Source organism: Brienomyrus brachyistius, chromosome 12, assembly GCF_023856365.1.
Source record: "Brienomyrus brachyistius isolate T26 chromosome 12, BBRACH_0.4, whole genome shotgun sequence".
Classification (NCBI taxonomy): Eukaryota; Metazoa; Chordata; class Actinopteri; order Osteoglossiformes; family Mormyridae; genus Brienomyrus; species Brienomyrus brachyistius.
The window spans coordinates 22,266,289-22,287,302 of record NC_064544.1 but is presented as its reverse complement, the minus strand read 5'-3'; the positions used below and the strand labels follow the sequence as shown (position 1 = coordinate 22,287,302).

At 47.3% G+C, this 21,014-nt stretch overlaps 1 protein-coding gene and 2 long non-coding RNA genes across 4 annotated transcripts; 2 read left to right on the top strand and 1 right to left on the bottom strand.

Annotated features, from left to right (window-relative positions):
• Nucleotides 1-47: 47 nt before the first annotated feature.
• Nucleotides 48-21,002, top strand: LOC125704809 (sideroflexin-5-like). Its single transcript, XM_048970852.1, has 14 exons — nucleotides 48-202; nucleotides 1,238-1,306; nucleotides 2,824-2,901; nucleotides 3,307-3,333; nucleotides 3,987-4,041; nucleotides 5,318-5,343; nucleotides 5,466-5,519; nucleotides 6,166-6,222; nucleotides 7,750-7,815; nucleotides 9,283-9,373; nucleotides 10,761-10,876; nucleotides 14,118-14,203; nucleotides 17,427-17,544; nucleotides 19,338-21,002. Exons 1-14 carry the CDS (start codon nucleotides 146-148, stop codon nucleotides 19,413-19,415), a joined length of 978 nt encoding a protein of 325 aa, XP_048826809.1. The 5' UTR covers nucleotides 48-145; the 3' UTR covers nucleotides 19,416-21,002.
• LOC125704811 (uncharacterized) lies at nucleotides 6,345-8,085 on the bottom strand. 2 transcript variants are annotated; one of them, XR_007381253.1, is made up of 8 exons: nucleotides 7,979-8,085; nucleotides 7,504-7,567; nucleotides 7,280-7,439; nucleotides 6,928-7,023; nucleotides 6,768-6,831; nucleotides 6,608-6,703; nucleotides 6,480-6,543; nucleotides 6,345-6,415 (listed from the first exon to the last, which is right to left on the bottom strand). It is a non-coding gene; the product is annotated as an uncharacterized LOC125704811 (long non-coding RNA). The 2 variants fall into 2 exon arrangements; XR_007381254.1 differs by lacking the exons at nucleotides 6,480-6,543; nucleotides 7,979-8,085 and having other exon boundaries at nucleotides 7,280-7,407; nucleotides 7,440-7,511.
• On the top strand, nucleotides 14,210-16,282 carry LOC125704812 (uncharacterized). The gene is made up of 2 exons (XR_007381255.1): nucleotides 14,210-14,783; nucleotides 14,864-16,282. It is a non-coding gene; the product is annotated as an uncharacterized LOC125704812 (long non-coding RNA).
• Nucleotides 21,003-21,014: the final 12 nt, after the last annotated feature.

Sequence of the window (21,014 nt, the reverse complement as noted above, 5' to 3'; positions counted from 1 at the left end):
CTAATGAAATTAACTACATTTCCCATGAAACACTGCGATACATTTACCCCAGAACTTTCGCAGAGGAGTGAAAGACTACTTTGCTCCCTCTTTAAAATCCCGTTTTGTCGTATGATTCATTAATAAATAATACTTCTTTGGTGTCATGGCGGAGTCTGCAGTTTGTCCCGCATTTCAGCTAGGAAAGTCGCAATATAACCAGGTAAAAGATTTTATCTTATTGTTTTCCTAAGCATCGCACAATGTGCTGTATAATCAGAGCTAGCTAGCTGCGCTTATGGTACTTTTTCTGGGACCGAGAACGACAGCGTTAGCATTATTTTTGTGGATGGCTTTTCACACGATCGTCAAAAGCACCGTGTTTTTCATAAAGTTGTGTGCGACTTCGGCCATGTCCCTTTCTCCTTTTAAGGAAATAACGAGTAAACTCTTCGATTGCGGAAAGAAAATTAGTTTTCATCCATTTTTTTCCAGAAAACGGAGCTGTCCGGGGATTTTCTTATTTACATATATATTTTTGAACGAAGTCATCGATAAATGACGTATGTTACATTGTTAATTGTCATCATCTCATTCAAAAGCGTAATTTTTACTTTGTGATCTGCGCTATTGCATGCATTTAATTCTAAAGCGCAGAGGACACCATAAACATCCGCCCGGCTTGGTCAGGTGTTTCCCAGCGAATCCGTCCTTGCTGATTGTCCCCGTTACTAGCACTGGGATGATGTGATGACTGCAGGAGCGAACCGCGCTTAATCCGTCTTTGTTCATTTCGACACCATTCTTGTGCCAGACTTTACACTCTACAAGCATTTCGTCGCCTTCTTGTATATTTCAGATTTTGGAGAGATTTGTGATATGAGAATAGAAGGTATGTGTACTGATACACACCTGTCATGCTGAGTTCAGATGACGTGGTTGGTGCCAATTCTACGTTCAGATCATTGGATTGGTACCAGTACCCACTCACTTGTCACACTGTATAGGGTTTATAGTGTTGGTGCCGATACACAGCTGAAACAACCGGTCTGCTCCAGTCACTTTAACCTCTGCATTTTTATAATTTATAATCTTCAACTTATTTTAGGCTATTAATAAATCTGATATTCATGTGTGTTCAGATGTTAAATTGTTTATTTTGGGCTTGTATTGGTGAAATTCCCTTGATTCCCAAACCTCTACACTTGTGCTATTCCAACGCAGTGACCTGAAAATGCTTTTTTTGTCCCCCATACAGAAAACCTTTTCTGGGCGACTGAGACACTTCCTGGATGTGATCGATCCTCGGACTCTGTTTGTGTCTGAGGTACAAAAGAACATCTCAGATCTGGCCTACCTGCTTACCAATTACAACAACCTTAATAAGTCCGTATTATGATAGTGTGACTTAAGGCACCCAAGCCAACCAATCATATTTGGAAGTTGAGTTGGAGAAACAGGTTGAGTTGACAGACATGCCACAGCATTTTTGAGAAGTCACTGCACTTTCTACAGATGTTTCTTGGTATCTGCAGAGTGATCCAGCTCGTGATGCATTTCAGTTGTAACATTTTAATGAAAATCCTAATCTTTCATAACAAATAAATCAACCGATTAAAGTAGGAAAATGAAAATTCTGCACACGATAGGCTGAGAGGGCCCTATCCCTGACCTCTGACCCCTGAGCTGGGGGCTGTTGCTGTTGGAGACTTCATGTCATGATCTGCATGCTGTGCAGGTATCTAGATCCATAAGAATAAATTATTTCTGATAAATATTTTATATAAAGTGGTGAGATCAAGGAATAAATCACTGCCCACCTCTTTGACCTGAGGCCTATGAACACAAGTGTGATGGAGCCCTTTACTGACTGTGGTGCTTAGAGGGTGTCGCTTACTTGTGCGTTCATCTTCATTTGAACACATCCACCCAGCCACTTATCCTGAGGATTGCTTGGGAGGAGCCTGTTCCATGGAGTATAGAACAAAAGGCTGGTGTATACCCTGGATGGGATGCCAGTCCATCACAGGACATGCAGTCATACTCAGAGAAATTCAACGACAGCAGCCTAGCGTATTTCTGGACTGTGTATCTAGTGCCACCTTCGTATGGGCATTTGTGCTCTTTCTGAGGGCATAAAATTTAACTGGCATGAAGTAGAGTTACATTCTCCATAGCTGGTTTTAGAGCTGTACATTACTAAAGGTACTAGGTTTCTAAAGCTTTTTGTTCTTCAATTTATTATCAGTCGGCCAAATTTCAGTCGCAACAGGGCTGAAGTATTGGACTTGAGTGCTTCCGCCTATAAAAGAATCCTTTTTAAAGACTTTTCTGGGCTCTTTGAAGGTGTGGTATTTAACCCAAAATGTGTCATGATGGCTGGTTGAAGGTGATCTCCAGCACAGCTGGTGTGGAGAGGTTCTTGGTATGGGGCAGGGTCGAAATGTTTGCGGTTTATCGCTTTCTTTCGAGCAAAACATGATAGCCGGGAAAACAACACAGTTCTCCTCACAGAAGGCAGAGTGACATAATTAGGTCAGTGAGGTGCTTAAGTATTCATGCAGAATAAGAATGTGAACTTTACTGGAATACAAATGAAGAGCTCAGTTTATATGGGGGGAAAAAACCCTGAATGAGTTTATTATTTCTTTTAAATGCTTCGGTTTGTTGGTTGGCTGATTTGGTTGGTTGGTTAATTGGTTAGTTGGTTGGTTAGTTATTCTTTGTTCATCAGAGTGTGCCTCTGTTTAATAATCCTACGACCCATCTGTACAAATGGGGAGTGTGCGTGCCATGGTGTCCTCGGTGATTTAAGAGTCTCTCTAAACTGGTTTGTCTCTTTAGACTCGTCTGAAAGAGTGCATGAAGCTGCTGGATGACTTTAAGCACGGCACTCTTCCACCCGGAGTGTCAAATGAGCAGGTGAGAATGGCATTAAGCAGACACTCACAGATAAGGATGGACTAACTTGTAAGCACCTTGCTTGAGGCGAGTAGGGGTGTTGGGCTGTGGGGGAGGGGGGGGAGTGGTGATGTTTTTGATGTTAAAGAGTGGAGGAGGCAATTTCCTCCCATCTGGTTAAATTCCAGTGTCCTCAGGTGGAACTCTGAGGGGTTAGGGGCTTACAGGACAGTGTAGGAGAAGGTCACATGGGTGGGGCCTCTTTACTTAGACATTCCCCAAACGTCTCACTGACTGAGGCTGCTTTGCTGTCATTAGTCCCAGGTTTCTGCCACTTTGTTTTTCATGTAGCATGTTTAACATGAACTGGAGCTGCTATTAAATGCTATTAAGTGTGATTCATCTTGGTTGACTTTGTCTCCCCAGCTCTGGGAAGCTCAGAAGATAAAGCAGGTAAGAGAATGAATGAAAACTACTCAAGCATCAGCTGGTTTGGAGCTAAAGTCCATTTTTGTCCACCGCATTGACATTAGAACCCCCTGTACGTGGAGTTTTGCCCCCTGAGACCATTGTAGTATCTCTGTAATACCCTTCCTGACATTGTCAGAGACCAAGAGCTCATTGCAGAGAAGGTCTTATTCATATGTGCGGTTACCTCCAAAAGAGAAATCTTTTTTGAAATATTGACAGAGAGATGATTGTGGGAATGCAAATCCAGATAAGGTTATTGACACTTAAGATGCATTACTAATGATTAAAAGATAAAAGGTAAGCCAGTGAAATTGCAGGTCATAATTAATTCTGCGACATCGCGGCTGAACTCTGAACATCTGCACTGCCCTGGTCGTTAGCAACAAGTTCACGAGTTCAGTGTGAACATCCTGTTCCTCATTCCTGGGACGGGGGGGGCCACCTTTCACCAGGGCTACATGTTAGTTGTTAATGGTTAACGGTTATGCAGTACCTCAGAGCCTGTGGGGCCGTACTGCGTGTTATTCTCTTAGATCTGGAGGCTAGCTTGGCTAATGACGACACCTAGCATGTCCCTCTGGTCGCCATGAGAAATTTCTGCTACGCCAGTGAGTCTGTTATCCTGCTAATTACAGGCCATCATCCACCCCGACACTGGGGAGAAGATCTTCATGCCGTTTCGGATGTCAGGTACGCCAGCTGGTCGCAAGCTTATTCCTATCAATGTGGGGTCTGTCGGCTTCCTAATTGGTGGATTTGTTTTGTCATCAGAGCCAATGAAACCTCACTCACAGACCCAAATAAGAGGGCTCCATTTCACCACAAAAATACATTTTCAAATCGGCCAAAGGACAGTGATGTTCTGTGGCCTTGTTATTTGGAGCAGATAATAAACAGGCCTGTATTTAAATATGTAAAAAATATTTAGATGGAATAGTAAGGAGGATGGGGCGGCATGGTGGTGCAGTGGTTAGCACTGTTGCCTCACACCTCTGGGACCCGGGTTCAAGTCTCCGCCTGGGTTACATGTGTGCGGAGTTTGCATATTCTCCCCATGTCGTCGTGGGGTTTCCCCCCCACAGTCCAAAAAACATGCTGAGGGTAATTGGAGTTGCTAAATTACCCATAGGTGCGCATGTGTGAGTGAATGGTGCGTGAGTGTGCCCTGCGATGGGCTGGCCCCTCATCCTGGGTTGTTCCCTGCCTCGTGCCCATTGCTTCCGTGATAGGCTCCGGACCCCCCGTGACCCAGTAAGATAAGCGGTTTGGAAAATGGATGGATGGATGGATGGTAAGAAGGAGAAAAGGAAGTTAGTTATGCAAATATTAGGTAGTTTTTCATTCAATTTCATGCTCGTGATATTCTTATGTTTTGTCCAAATGTTCAGACAGTTTGTTTTACAGCCCATTTAGAAGGTATACAGCTGATTAGGAACTTTGTGACACTCGGTGCTGGCATCTTTCACTTCTGATTTATGGCCAAACACTGGGGCAGCGATGTCTGTGATTGTCATTGTAGGTCAGTTGCCATGGTCACGGCCCTTTCATTGGAGGGCAGCAGTATCCCGGTTTAAATGATCAGTGTGTTTTCATGAGTCTTTTAGAGATTGCAGGTTCTGAGAGGTTTGTGCCTCTGTGAGTCACCTGCCTAACTGTAGGCTCCTTCCTCATATTTCTTTGCTGTTTACTAGAACCATGTTTAAATAATTATAGCAATGAATGAAAAAGTGTTGGGTAACTGTACCCAGTAAACGAACATATAAATGATTTTTTAATTTGACATAATTTAGCCTTTGTCTCCGTATATCTGCTTAATTGCGTGTTTCAGGGCTGGTTTGTTTTGCTTTACCATGTGTCCATGACAAATATCCTGAGAGTAAGTGACCAGGGCTGTTGTTTCAATGTACAAAGTTGCATTCATTTTTAATTAAAGCGAAATTTTTGCTTTTTATTTTGGCCTTCACAGGTTATGTGCCTTTTGGAACGCCAATAGTAAGCTTTGCATTGTAATACTGCATTGTTGTCCGAATGCTGTTGATATGTTTTTATCCATATGCTAGTAGCCAGTCGGTGTCTTGGCCCTAGTGACATCACTTCCTCTTGGTTTCCTGCAGGTTGTGGGTCTGCTCCTGCCAAACCAGACGCTCGGGTCCACAGTCTTCTGGCAGGTAGACTGTCATCTGTGCTGGCTGTTAAGCTCAGTCCAAATATGGTGTCAGGTGTCAGTTGTAATTATCTAATAGCATCCTTGTCACACCTGGGTTCATGTCTTGTCTCTGGAAAAAAAAAACCCAGAGGAAAAAAACAAGGGCTTAGGTCTTTGTACACACGTCATACTAATGTTTACAGTGGAATAAATCTTACGTCTGCTTTCATTTCCTACCAAAGCTGTGAGCTAAGTGTCTGATAGCATTAAAATGGTTGACTGCACGTAGGTAGCGAATATATCTGTTCGGCTGTTATTCTTACGTATAAGTGGAATTATTAAAACCATATTCTCAGGTGGCTCGACATCGCAGTGACTTGTTTTGTTATGTTGAGTATCCTGTTACACTCTCGTTCTCCATATTCCAGTCTAGCCATGCATGTAATTTGTCAGGGGTCTCCACTACTGCTTGACAGTGTGATATGTGTGTGTGTGTGTTTTTTTTTATTCAATTACAGTATTGGTAAAATATCCATATTATCACTTATCATAAGTAACAAATGGCCATTTCTTTCGTCTTTGGTTGAAGAAGTCAAAAACAGCAAACTTGCTACCCAACATAAGTGGTTAGGTACTAACCAAGAAAACCGGTTTCCATTTCTCCTTAGTGGTTAAACCAGAGTCACAACGCTTGCGTGAACTACTCTAACAGGAATGCCACTAAGGTATGGGAATTGTTACCATCATTTAATTTGACACCTCACATATGGTCATGACCCTTCAGTAGACCTTTCCCAGGTCCATGGCATTTCAGTAGACCACCTCTCCAAGGCTCATGGCCCTTCATAGACCACCTCTCCCAGGGTCATGGCCCTACATAGACCACCTCTCCCAGGGTCATGGCCCTACATAGACCACCTCTCCCAGGGTCATGGCCCTACATAGACCACCTCTCCCAGGGTCATGGCCCTTCATAGACCACCTCTCCCAGGGTCATGGCCCTTCATAGACCACCTCTCCCAGGGTCATGGCCCTTCATAGACCACCTCTCCCAGGGTTATGGCCCTTCATAGACCACCTCTCCCATTGTCATGGCCCTTCATAGACCACCTCTCCCAGGGTCATGGCCCTTCATAGACCACCTCTCCCAGGGTCATGGCCCTTCATAGACCACCTCTCCCAGGGTCATGGCCCTTCATAGACCACCTCTCCCAGGGTTATGGCCCTTCATAGACCACCTCTCCCATTGTCATGGCCCTTCATAGACCACCTCTCCCATTGTCATGGCCCTTCATAGACCACCTCTCCCAGGGTCATGGCCCTTCATAGACCACCTCTCCCAGGGTTATGGCCCTTCATAGACCACCTCTCCCATTGTCATGGCCCTTCATAGACCACCTCTCCCACGGTCATGGCCCTTCATAGACCACCTCTCCCAGGGTCATGGCCCTTCATAGACCACCTCTCCCAGGGTCATGGCCTTACATAGACCACCTCTCCCACGGTCATGGCCCTTCATAGACCACCTCTCCCAGGGTCATGGCCCTTCATAGACCACCTCTCCCAGGGTCATGGCCTTACATAGACCACCTCTCCCACGGTCATGGCCCTACATAGACCACCTCTCCCAGGGTCATGGCCCTTCATAGACCACCTCTCCCAGGGTCATGGCCCTTCATAGACCACCTCTCCCAGGGTCATGGCCCTTCATAGACCACCTCTCCCAGGGTCATGGCCCTTCATAGACCACCTCTCCCAGGGTCATGGCCTTACATAGACCACCTCTCCCACGGTCATGGCCCTTCATAGACCACCTCTCCCAGGGTTATGGCCCTTCATAGACCACCTCTCCCAGGGTCATGGCCCTACATAGACCACCTCTCCCAGGGTCATGGCCCTACATAGACCACCTCTCCCAGGGTCATGGCCCTTCATAGACCACCTCTCCCACGGTCATGGCCCTATATAGACCACCTCTCCCACGGTCATGGCCCTATATAGACCACCTCTCCCAGGGTCATGGCCCTACATAGACCACCTCTCCCACGGTCATGGCCCTATATAGACCACCTCTCCCACAGTCATGGCCCTTAGTAGACCACCTCTCTCATGGTCATGGCCATAGTTTCTATCATTCAGTGATGCTCCTCTCACATGTTCATGGTTACTGAGTAGACCACTCTCACTCAGCTGTTGAACATGTGATCAGACTCTCTTTGATGTCTGTCTGTGTCTTGTGTTGTCCTCCTAAGCCCACTCCAGCTTCCAAGTTTCTCCAAGGCTATATAGGTGCAGTAAGCAGTGCTGTCTCCATTGCGGTGAGTCCTCACAAGCTGGTTTTCTTTAAGGTGTTATTCAATAGAGGGTGACAGGTGAAGAGAGAGATGGCAGGTGGCTGTTTGGGGGCAGGGGGGCAGTCAGGGTGTTCTGGGTGCCACCTCCTCTCCACTTTCACAGGTGGAGCCATTGTGACCCTCCCACCCCCCCTCCTTGGGGGGGCATGTCCGAGCTAGCCCGCAGACTTCCATTGATCACAGCGCTTAGCCAGAGGGAACTAATTAGCTGCTCACCATGGGGGCTGTTAGACCCACAGGGCGAAGAAATGCCTGGTGTTGTTCAGCCTCCCGGGCCAAAGACTAATTAAAAACAACCTCCCCACTCACCCCTCAGCCCCCTGCCCCAGGAAGGTAATGAGGGTATCTCTGGGAATCTGGCTATGGGTGATGGTCAAGCCTGGAAGTCTTTTACGACGAAGCCAAGTTTAATTGGAGTGTGGTCACCCACTGGTTGGATTTGCCATGCAGGGCGTTAAGGTGGGATCTCGGAAAAGTTCTGCTGGGGTTTGACATAATCGGAGCATTTCGGATACACACTAGAAGGGTGATGAAGGCAGAATGGGGCAATATGTGGGCAACATATTGCATATGTGGGCAACTAGCATAGAATTGTGTGTGTTACTTTAAAAAAAAAAAAAAAAAAAATGTATAAGGAATAAAAAAAACTAAGAGACATGGATAGGAAGATACCAGGAAAGGATTTTTTTCATGTTTTCCACACGAGCTGCTCCCAAGGTGACGTTTATTTTTGATTGCCGCAAAGCTGGCCTCACTTCCTGCTGCGCTAGTTGTCATAACAACCGCCAACCCTTTTGTGACTTGGAGCTCGGCTCCCATGATGGCGGATGGCAGGACATGGTCTTCGTCTTTGCCTCTGTCTGCCTGCTCTTTCACCCCGGTTTATCCCACTACTGTCAGCAGTTACGCCACCTACTGACAGGATCAGGTAGTTTTGGGCTCCTTAGCTCTCTTTATGTAAACCCAGCTGAGGGGAAACGGGCAACGGGGTTAGAGTGGTGCGTGGAAATGAGATGTTTCATTTGTGGAGAGAAATGGCCGGGATTGGACATGTGCAGATCTTCACACTGTCCAGCCTGCTTCCTTATGTGTGTGAAGACTGTACTGTGTACTTAGAAAACTTATATACTTATAGCCTCGTGATTGGCGGATTTGTTTAGCATTCCATTCATTGATAATGAGTATTATTTCGTGGTAGTTTTCTGCACAGTTATTTTGAATAAATACTCCTTTGTAGTATAATATATAGTAGTATAGTATACCATTTGAATCGGGCACTGGGCTGCCTGTATTTTATTCAATACATGAAAACACAGCAGGAAATACAGATTTGACAGACCAACAAACCAGTGCTTGGTTGTATCCAGGCTCCTGTTGATCAGCTGTTGTGTTCAGCAGCTAAGGCAGCGATTGTACGTTTGTGCTTCCTAGGTGGGCCTGAACATGCTGATTGAGAGAGCTGCCAGGTTCAGCCCAGCCACACGAGTGATGGTCCAGCGTCTGGTCCCCTTTCCAGCTGTGGGTATGTACCCCCCCCCCCCCCCATGCCCCCAACCCAACCCACCAGCTTTGTCACTGGTGACCAAGGATCGTGAGCTACATGTCGCCGTGTAGGTTTCTGTTAGCTGTCACTCTGTGTTAGTTCCACTGACTCTGCCAGTTGGCTTTCTGTGTTTCATCAGCTATCTTCTGGTGCTACAGATGTATTAGTTCTCAGTGTTAGACTTATATCAGTTTGGTCAGTTAATGTTCTGTCAGTTGTTAGTCCATGTAACCGGTGCACCTGCATTCTCAGTTAGCCTCCTGTGTTACAGACATTTCATTCATTATTTTTTCTTCCCTTTTATCGTTCCATGGGACTCCCTCTTGCTCCTGTCCTCCCCCAGGTGGGGTTACAGGTGTCTCCCCAGGACACCATCCCCGGCTGCTCGGCTGTAATTAAATTGTTTGCCGTCCTCTTAATAAAATAAGCAGGTTTCCCTCTCCCCAGGCCTTTCTGGTAATCATCACGTCGTTAGGTCAGGGAGGCAGCAAACGACCTGCCTAATTACCCCGCTGTGGTTACTAGCTCAGCTATAATTGTTTGTTTTTTCCCCTTGTTTATTTGTACTAGTCTGTATTAGTACCTTTTATCTCACATTAAAGGGCTAAAACAACAGATTAGGTGCATTAAGCGAAGAACAGGATTTGTTTTTCAGTGCCTCATTTTTGCATGAAGATTGATGGGGAATGATTTTCATCAGACAGAACAGGACTCTGTTTGTTAGAAAACCTGGAATCAGAGTCTGGAATCAGTGTTGTCAGTATTATCATAGCAGTTGAAAGCTGTGCACTTATTTTATTAACATTTACTGCATCTCCTGTGTGTTTTTCTTTTTGAATGACTCAGACGTGGTTGAGTACCTCACAGCAGCCGCCATAAAAAAACTTTAAAATTCATTTCAAGCATGTGAAAGCCACCAGTCCAGAAACACCAGACACTACAGAATGTGGTTTTTCCTCATGGAACCTCTTCCCCCCCCCTCCGTGTTCTTCAGTCCAGCCTCCCTAACAGCCCCGTCTTACTAATCTTACTCTCTAGGTGTCTATCAGGTTTGCATATGTTCCTAACATAACATGGCATTTAGAGAGTATAAGAAATCTGCCTTTGCATCATATCCTGTGATGTCACATCCTGCCAAGTTGTCTGCATGCCGTGTCTCCTCCTCCATACCTCTCCCCAGTACAGCAAGTAGTTATTACCCCTCTATTTCTCCCTATTCATCTTTATTACCCCCCAGTTCCCTATAGCCTTTTTTATTGCCCCTCTGCTCCTTTCTGGGCAGTGCTTGTTCCCCCCTGCACTCCCTCGTATTGCTCCACACCCCCCCCCCATCAGCCTGTCTTGGTGACCCTTCTCTTTTCCACAGCCAGTGCTAATATCTGCAACGTGGGGCTGATGAGGCACACCGAGCTAAAGGAGGGCATCGACGTGTTGGACAGCAGCGGCAACGTGGTGGGGACATCCAGAATCGCAGCCAAGCACGTGAGTGGTGCCCCCAGCAACACCCAGGGGACTGCGCGACTGCCTGATCCGCACCATCTGCCCGATTTGTACCTCACACGTACCTTGTATGGACAGTGTTACACTTTGCGGCCTATTTTATGATAGTACCTGATTTGTGGCGCTTCGTTTCACTCAGTGGCCGAGGAAGCAGCAGGCCATCATGGCAGGGGGGGGGCTCACTGCAAAATTCACCAAGGGACCTTCCCCTCCAGCACATTTTACCAAGTTCTCCTTTAGGTGACAGACAATCGCATTATCCTTTCTGTTCACGACATCAGGCTCATGTTACCCTGCACCTGATCATTAGGTTTCATTCAAGTTCTGAATTTGAAGACATTTAAATGTTAGGACTTCTTTAATGAATACATCAGCCCCGATATTAATAATGATCTGCAATGAAAATGCAGGGCAGCGCAGTGGCACAGTGTCGCCTTACACCTCTGTGACCTGGGTTCCAATCTGTGTGTGTGTGTGTGTGTCGAGTCTCCCTGCGTCATCGTGGGCTTTCCTCAGGATACACTGGTTTCCCCCCACAGTCCAAAGACATGGTAAGGTGAATTGGAGATTAAAAAAAAATTGCCCATAGGTGTGTGTGAGGGAGAGAGGTGGTGTGTGAGTGTGCCCTTCGATGGATTGGCTCCCCATCCTGGGTTGTTCCCTGACTCGTACCCTGCGATGGGTTGGCTCCCCATCCTGGGTTGTTCCCTGCCTCGTGCCCTGCGATGGGTTGGCTCCCCATCCTGGGTTGTTCCCTGCCTTGTGCCCTGCGATGGGTTGGCTCCCCATCCTGGGTTGTTCCCTGCCTCGTGCCCTGCGATGGGTTGGCTCCCCATCCTGGGTTGTTCCCTGCCTCGTGCCCTGCGATGGGTTGGCGCCCCATCCTGGGTTGTTTCCTGCTTCATGCCCTGCGATGGGTTGGCGCCCCATCCTGGGTTGTTTCCTGCCTCATGCCCTGCGATGGGTTGGCGCCCCATCCTGGGTTGTTTCCTGCCTCATGCCCTGCGATGGGTTGGCGCCCCATCCTGGGTTGTTTCCTGCCTCGTGCCCTGTGATGGGTTGGCTCCCCATCCTGGGTTGTTCCCTGCTTCATGCCCTGCGATGGGTTGGCTCCCCATCCTGGGTTGTTCCCTGCCTCGTGCCCTGTGATGGGTTGGCTCCCCATCCTGGGTTGTTCCCTGCCTCGTGCCCTGTGATGGGTTGGCGCCCCATCCTGGGTTGTTCCCTGCCTCGTGCCCTGTGATGGGTTGGCTCCCCATCCTGGGTTGTTCCCTGCTTCATGCCCTGCGATGGGTTGGCTCCCCATCCTGGGTTGTTCCCTGCCTCGTGCCCTGCGATGGGTTGGCGCCCCATCCTGGGTTGTTCCCTGCTTCATGCCCTGCGATGGGTTGGCTCCCCATCCTGGGTTGTTCCCTGCCTCGTGCCCTGCGATGGGTTGGCTCCCCATCCTGGGTTGTTTCCTGCCTCATGCCCTGCGATGGGTTGGCGCCCCATCCTGGGTTGTTTCCTGCCTCATGCCCTGCGATGGGTTGGCGCCCCATCCTGGGTTGTTTCCTGCCTCATGCCCTGCGATGGGTTGGCGCCCCATCCTGGGTTGTTTCCTGCCTCGTGCCCTGTGATGGGTTGGCGCCCCATCCTGGGTTGTTCCCTGCTTCATGCCCTGCGATGGGTTGGCTCCCCATCCTGGGTTGTTCCCTGCCTCGTGCCCTGTGATGGGTTGGCTCCCCATCCTGGGTTGTTCCCTGCTTCATGCCCTGCGATGGGTTGGCTCCCCATCCTGGGTTGTTCCCTGCCTCGTGCCCTGCGATGGGTTGGCTCCCCATCCTGGGTTGTTCCCTGCCTCGTGCCCTGCGATGGGTTGGCGCCCCATCCTGGGTTGTTCCCTGCCTCGTGCCCTGTGATGGGTTGGCTCCCCATCCTGGGTTGTTCCCTGCTTCATGCCCTGCGATGGGTTGGCTCCCCATCCTGGGTTGTTCCCTGCCTCGTGCCCTGCGATGGGTTGGCGCCCCATCCTGGGTTGTTCCCTGCTTCATGCCCTGCGATGGGTTGGCTCCCCATCCTGGGTTGTTCCCTGCCTCGTGCCCTGCGATGGGTTGGCTCCCCATCCTGGGTTGTTTCCTGCCTCATGCCCTGCGATGGGTTGGCGCCCCATCCTGGGTTGTTTCCTGCCTCATGCCCTGCGATGGGTTGGCGCCCCATCCTGGGTTGTTTCCTGCCTCATGCCCTGCGATGGGTTGGCGCCCCATCCTGGGTTGTTTCCTGCCTTGCACCCACAGCCTCTAGCTTCTGGAGTCCCTGCATCTCTGCATTGGACAAGCAGGTACAGAATGTACAGAAAAAGGATGGATGAGAAATGTCCATCTGTTTCTACCTAGGAGACTTGGAAATGAAAAGCCAGATATTCAGATTTTGGATTATTTCATGTTCCCTTACTAACATAAGTTCTGCATAGCGCCTGCAGCTGTCTGCATGTGTATTTTTCTATCTTGTTAGGTAGCCATTGTGGGGTAACTGTATATGTCCCTAACAGCTGCCAGTATGCTGCAGCAGAGTCAGTAGATTATGCCAATAAAACAAATAACTACAGACATGTATGTTACTTTTTTCCTGATTCCACTCATTTGGAGTGATAAAAATATAGCTGCAACCAACGCAAAATACACTAAACATTATATTTCAGCCCAGAATGAACCAAAACTACAAGTATTGTAAGATACTATACCACCAGAAAGCAGCAATTTCAACTGATGGAAATATAAATTAATATTTTAACATTTTTTAACATTAAGAAAATAGATTAGAAATAGATAACTGGAACCAAAGGGTGAACACTTAAACCGACACACTAGGAAAAGAGATTTGTTTTCATTCAGTGGAATTATGAACACCATTTCTCACTAAACGGTAAAGCAGCTGGTGTAGTTTGTTCTTCATCTAGGCAACATGGTTTACTGTAAAATGGCAGAATGAAAAATCAAGCTGTGCAGTGCCAGAAAGTTGGATGTGGTGTATTGCTGCCCAAACATGCACATACAAGGTACAAATCAGTCAGGTGGTGCTCATTAGTTAGTGACAGGCTGTATCTAAGTGTGTCTCTCTTTTTCCTTACAAAACCACAAACAGCAGTCCAGCTGTACAAGGTGAACAGCTGTTTATCTTCCGAAATATTCACTTTTATGACGTGTAAAAATGCTCCTTTGCAATGTGTGTTTTTTTTGTTCAGGCATTAATGGAGACGGCCCTGACGCGAGTGGTCCTCCCTATGCCAATCCTGGTGTTCCCACCCATCATAATGGCCTTCTTGGAGAAGTAGGTTTCGCCCAAGGTCGTCTCCCACTTCCTGTTCTGATCCACAGGAGGCACACTCACACTCAGTTTGGAAGATTGTAAGGAAATTGACTAATCTGCGAAGCCCAAGTACGTCCTAAGTTAGGCTGGTTAGCAGTGGTAGTGTCCACTGGGCTGTACCCACGTGTCTGTAGGTACAGTGCTTCACTGTACCCCTGCGGAGCACTAGGCCTCCCCATTCTTAGTCTGCTCCCCAGGTTCATTTGGCCTGTTCAGTCTCACCTGCATTCTGTGAAGCCAAACTTAAACTGCTCCATAGATTCTGCAGCAAGACTGCCCCCTCCCAGGCAAGAGGTACAGGGGAAAAATGGGGGCCTGCTGCTCTGATATCACCTTGCATCTCTTCACAGCTTGTATGGTTTCTGCAGCTGCTGTATTATTAAGGTACAATTGATGCAGACAGGTGAGGGGGTTCTAGAGTTGGTCAAGGGGTCTCTCATGCTGGGTGAAGTCTGTGTGGTGAGGGGGCTCTGGCTGTGGGTGACGGGCTCTGGTACTTAGGTCGGGGCTCTGGCTGTGGGTGACGGGCTCTGGTACTTAGGTCGGGGCTCTGGCTGTGGGTGACGGGCTCTGGTACTTAGGCCGGGGCTCTGGCTGTGGGTGACGGGCTCTGGTACTTAGGTCGGGTCTCTGGGTGACGGGCTCTGGTACTTAGGCTGGGGCTCTGGCTGTGGGTGATGGGCTCTGGTACTTAGGTCGAGGCTCTGACTCTGGGTGACGGGCTCTGGTACTTAGGTCAAGGCTCTGACTCTGGGTGACGGGCTCTGGTACTTAGGTCAAGGCTCTGACTCTGGGTGACGGGCTCTGGTACTTAGGTCGAAGCTCTGACTCTGGGTGACAGGGCTATTGAATTATAGTTGTGTTCATTAGGCAATTTTCGAGTTCCAGCGAAAAGAGACCAAGATAAAAAAAAAATAATAATGTAATAATAATAGAAATGTATTCTGACGAGAGATTACCTTTGGTCTTCCTTTGGTCGTCCATGTCAAGCTTTCCTCTGATCCTGGACCTTCTCATGATTGTGCGTATCGAAACGCTGCCAGCTGATTGCCATGTCGCTCATGCTCACATTTTGGGTTTCTGAGCGAATCCAGTGACCTCATCGCAGATCCGACTTACCTGCTGTTTCTCCATCTCTGTCAGAAGCCCAGGACACTTTCTGATTAGAATCGGTGGATATGGTCAGGCCGTCGTACTCTCCCTCCCGTGTTTATGGGGACCCCAATTAGGCCCTGTCCTCATATGTGTTAATTAGCTCCATCATTAAGCAACAGCTCCCCTCCATTAGGTGCCAAGGATGCTGGCAATCTTCACCTGCCCCGCTGAGCACTCTGGCCTCTCTGCCTCTCTCTCTCACACACACACACACACACACACACACACACACACACACTCACACTGACACAGCTACTCATACTCTAAAATTACAAAGTCACTCATGTCTGAAGTTATTGGTTTTATGATTTTCTCTAATTTCCCACAGCTAATAAATACAAAACGTATGAGTTTATTTATAAAAGAATATGTTCAGCCTCAGGGGGCGGCATGGTGGTGCAGTGGTTAGCACTGTCGCCTCACACCTCTGGGACCTGGGTTCGAGTCTCCGCCTGGGTCACATGTGTGCGGAGTTTGCATGTTCTCCCCGTGTCGTCGTGGGGTTTCCTCCGGGTACTCCGGTTTCCCCCCACAGTCCAAAAACATGCTGAGGCTAATTGGAGTTGCTGAATTGCCCGTAGGTGTGCATGTGTGAGTGAATGGTGTGTGAGTGTGCCCTGCGATGGGCTGGCCCCCCATCCTGGGTTGTTCCCTGCCTCGTGCCCATTGATTCCGGGATAGGCTCCGGACCCCCCGCGACCCAATAGGATAAGCGGTGTGGAAAATGGATGGATGGATGGATGTTCAGCCTCAAGCAAAGGACACTAAGAAATTAGTTAGGTAAGACTTTAGTTAGGATCTGAGGAAGAACTTCTCCGTGTTTGTTGAGTATGGAATAGTCTGTCTGAATTGGTAGTGCAAGCTAAAATCCTAGATTCCTTCAAATCTGAAATTGACTAAATCCAGCCAACTTTAGATTATTAGCTAGATTCTCCCCCAAACGAGCTTGATGGGCCGAATGGCCTCCTCTCTTTTGTAACTTTATGTTCTTAAGAAACTTTTCAACCACATGTTCACTAGATGTGTAATTGACAGGGTTCATGTTAAGTACCTTTGAAAGGTTCAACAGCAGCACCTTCCTGAGGCTTGAACCAGGAACCATCCGTTTGCAAGTCCACATTTGTAGCCAGTGTGCCAAAGTCATTTGTCTGGTGAATACCTTACAATGCAATGCAATGCAATGAACTGGACAGTTTGTATGATTCTCTTCACAAGGACATTATATATACATACTCTTAGCCCGTTGAGCGCATGGGGGTGGTGTGTGGTTCAGTGGGCTAAGCCTCTGTGCCGCTATGCAGCCAGTGTCAGCCCATCTACGGTTCAAGGCCCTGCCTCAAACCTTAACCCCCAGCTCCCTGGGTGTTGCTACAGGTGGCTGCCCTTCGCAGCCAGCTTTCTCCATCTTACAGAGAGCGATTTGAGGGAGGTGTGTGTGTGTGTGTGTGTGTGTGTGTGTGTGTGTGTGTGTGTGTGTGTGTGTGTGTGTGTGTGTGTGTCAAAAGTCTTTACCCACTACAGGTTTTTGCTGCTTTCACATTTATTTCCTAAACTGCATATTTTTTTTATATTATTATATATTATATATATTTTTGATCAAGAGCCGTTTGTGGGTGACAACATCAAAGGCCTTCTGGAAATCTAAGTAGATCACATCGTAGGCCTTTTTGTGATCAATTTCTCTTGTAGTTTCCTCAAAGAACTCAAGTAAATTCGTTAAACAGGATCTACCTCTCCTAAGTACATGTTGGCTATCCCTCAGATTATTTGAATCCAGGTATTTTTATTTGGACCATAGCTTCCATTATTGGAATGGAACTGTTTACCCTTGGTCACATTTGTGCATGAGGCCAGCATCTGTGTCCAGGATTTTTAGCCATGTTAAGACTTGCACATGTGTCTGTGTCTATTTCCTGTCCTACTCGTATATCTCCAGTCCATATCAGTGACTGTGTTTTCAGGTCTTCGGTAACCAGAGCTCTGGTCTCATTTATGCTTAGTGATCTATGTCTCCCCGTGTCTCGCCCAGGCTTCCTCTCCTTCAGACCCATAAGCGGCTGGTGCTCCCCGTCCACAGCTTGGTGTGCTTGGCTGCCTTTGGCCTGGCCCTGCCTCTAGCCATCAGCCTCTTCCCTCAGATGTCCCAGGTACTGCTATGGATACTTAAGCTTCCTGCCTTCAATTGGCAGAGTAAGACTAATACCATATCTACCATGCAGTATGTGTGCATATAATGAAGTATGATGTGTGTGTACTCTTCAGTATACTACAACTGTGATGCATGTGTGTACTGTATAGCCCAGATACAGGAACAGTGCGTGTATATCCCAACCACTAGAGTGTTTTCCATGTATGCTCCTGAACAAAAAAACATGGGTCAAACCCAACCTGCACAACATTCATCTTTGTCCCATATTTTGGCCCAGAGTGCACAGGAAACGCACTTTGCGAGTGCTGATCGCCTTATCTGTACCTGTATTATTTGCACAAACATTGTCAACATGGCAATATGGGACTTCGTCTCTGTGTAAAACTAACTAGTTTGGTCCACTACAACTAGCAGTGCAATTATGCCCCATTGTTAATAATCCTACGTACTTCCAGATTGTGCAGACCCTAAGAAAAACTGGTGAATTTGCTTGTCTGTCCAGAGTAGATGTTGCATTAATTATACACTTCATGTTGCCCAGGACTTATTGTGGTTCTGCAGCTGGGTTGGTATCTTGGGCCACACCCCCCCCCCCCTTCCCCTCAGGGACTTTGGGGGACTTGACAGATGGGGCTTTCTTTGATGTGCATTCTTCCCCAATCAAGAGAAGTAATTTACACCCACAATCAGTGCTAATTTACACCCTCATTCCCTCCATTAGATTGTGGCAGGTAATGAGTTTCCTCAGATACACACCCTGACACACACACCCTGACACATGACCGTGCACCAGTGGAAAGATACTCTGAGATCGGCATAGTGAGAAGGGGCTTTGTCCATGAGTGTGACCCGTGATATAGATCATCGATTTAAAGACCTTTTCACCTTGGCCTTACTACCTACCATTCTCTAGAGTTTTTCTCAATTCTCTGCCACTCCCCAACTATTCCAAAATTTCATTTTGGCTCTCTTCAGGTCAGGGAGGAGGTACTGCCCCAAGTGAAGTAGTTAAAGTATCTCAGGGTGTCGTTCACGAGCGAGGGTAGGCGAGATCGAGAGCTGGACAGATGGATCGGACCGGTGTCTGCAGTTTTGCAGGCGCTTAACCGGTTCGTCCTGGCTAAGAAAGAACTAAGTCGGAAAGCAAAGCTCTCAATCTATTGGTCCATCTTCGTCCCTACCCTCACCTATGGTCATGAGCTATGACCGAAAGAATGAGATCGTGGATACAGGCGGCCAAAGTGAGGTTTCTCCGCATGTTGTCTGGGCTCTCCCTTAGAGATAGGGTGAGAAGTTCGGATATCCAGGAGCGTCTCAGAGTAGAACTGCTGCTTCTCCATGTCAAAAGGAGCCAGTTGAGGTGGTTTGGACACCTGGTGCAGATGCCTCCTGGGCGGCTACCCGGAGAGGTTTTTCCATGCATGTCCTACAGGGAGGAGGCCCCGGGGCAGACACAGGACACCCTGGAGGGATTATATCTCTTGGTTGGCCTGGGGACGCCTTGGCATCTCCCCCGAAGAGCTGGTAGAGGTAGTTGGGGAGAGGGAGATCTGGATATGTCTCCTGATATTGCTGCCCCCACGACCCGAACCCCGGATAAGCAGATGGTAATGAATGGATGGATGGATGGATGGATGGATGGATGGATATGTTCAATTACACATAGACAGCTCCAGGATTCCAGTGGTACATGCTGAAGATGTTTTCTGGAGCACCAGTAGGTTTTTTTTTTTTTTATTCTTCAAGTTAATAGCTTTAATCTTTTTTTTTTGTTTTTGTTAAAATGTATAGATTGAGGTGTCCCAACTGGAGCCTGAGATTGGCCTGGCAACGGACTGCAAGGTGGTGACCTACAACAAGGGCCTGTAGCCAGTGGAAAGAAGGGGGAACAGAAGAGACGGAACAAAGCCCAGTTCCTTTGTTGTATGCACTTCTTCAGTATTAGCCAGTTAGCCTCCATTGGGTTCAGGTACTTAGAGTGTAAAGCCTTTTAAACGGAGACGCGGACTAACACAGCTGGCCGTACAGTAGTACGCTTATTTCATGCAGCACTGAGCAGTGAGAGTTCATTCGGAGCAGGGAGGCGATACACAGAATTCTTTGGGCTTTCTTAGGTTGACACTTGGATGCAGCACAAACTAGAATGGAAATCAGGTGAGTGGGCGGGCTTGAATATCCAATATGGCCTCAAATAGGTCCATAACACGAGGAAGCCAATTAACATATCAACCCCCTTATTGGTTCGAAAAGTTGTGTAGGGAGTTTAGAGACGTCCTGTTGAGAGATGGTTAACATACTGCTGTTTCTTGGTGGATTTCCCTCATGTCCGTACCCAACATGGAAAACCTCACCCAGAAGTCAAAGTTGCACCTTTACCGACAGCTATGCAAGAAGGAACGCAGCTGCAGGGTCAGGTAGGTACACTGAAACGGTGGCAGTCACCCACAAGCTCTGTGCTAAAACAACAAGCCAGCGTAGCAATACCTTCTGTGATGGAGCTTAGACTCAGGCTTCCAGCTTTAAGTTCAACCTCTTCAGCCTGCTCCAGTAGCTCCTTCCCGATTTGTGTCCACCACTGCCTGGTATCTCTCTCTCTCTAACCGGTGTTCAGGTAAAATTATACACACTAATGCACTTTAAAAGTCTAAAGATCAATGACTGGAACTTACACACTGAGAAGATCCTTACTTTTTAAGAATACATGTTTTCTATAATGTATTCCCTTATTCAGACATGCTGAATAGTCCAGGGTAGCAATTAAGGGATAACCTCACACTAACCAGGTCGAAATGGGTCTTTCTCAGTTGATTCATTAACCATCATTAGGATCAGCTAGTTGGGCAGGTATAGCTTTTCTGCACTAATCGATTTGTCCAGCTAGGCAATTTGTGTCTCTGTTCAAAATTCTTTCTTTTAAGATCTGCAAATCACTATTCGTCGGTAGTATGGTTTGTTTCTGTAAACAGTCTTAATTTTGTATGGTGAAAGAAAGCATGCTATAACCACATAGCATTCCAGTTCTCCAAGCTTGTGGTTCTTTTAATTCGCCTTCTTACCGTGATCATTGTTGACGCTTCGTGATACTTAGAGTGAGGAGTGACAAACAGGGTAAGAGACTTTGTGTCAGACTTAAGTTTTCTGTTTTGCTCACACATCGCAGAGGACTAATTTAGTATCCATGGACACAAAGAAAGGACAGAACATTAAGTGGGTACCCTGCTTTATTGTGCATAACATTGTGCTTCGTTCACAAATACTGAACTTGTTATGCAGTGATACATACCAAATAACTGTTAATGATATTTTGCTCTAATCTTATCATAGCAGTTAACTTGTTTTTAATGACTTTAACTGATTTTTTTTTCTGGTGGCTAAAAACTGAGGAAAACTGCATCTGGCTAACTTTGACCACTGTCTTAAAATGTACTAATGTGAAGCAATATATTTGTACACCAATCCTTTGTGTCT

What these genes read in the sequence shown, in the direction of transcription:
- LOC125704809 (XM_048970852.1), top strand. Translation starts at nt 146, where the DNA reads ATGGCGGAGTCTGCAGTTTGTCCCGCATTTCAGCTAGGAAAGTCGCAA. An exon ending in CCGGAGTGTCAAATGAGCAG is followed by an intron (nt 2,902 to 3,306) that starts GTGAGAATGGCA and finishes TTGTCTCCCCAG; the next exon opens with CTCTGGGAAGCTCAGAAGAT. An exon ending in GGTCCACAGTCTTCTGGCAG is followed by an intron (nt 5,520 to 6,165) that starts GTAGACTGTCAT and finishes ATTTCTCCTTAG; the next exon opens with TGGTTAAACCAGAGTCACAA.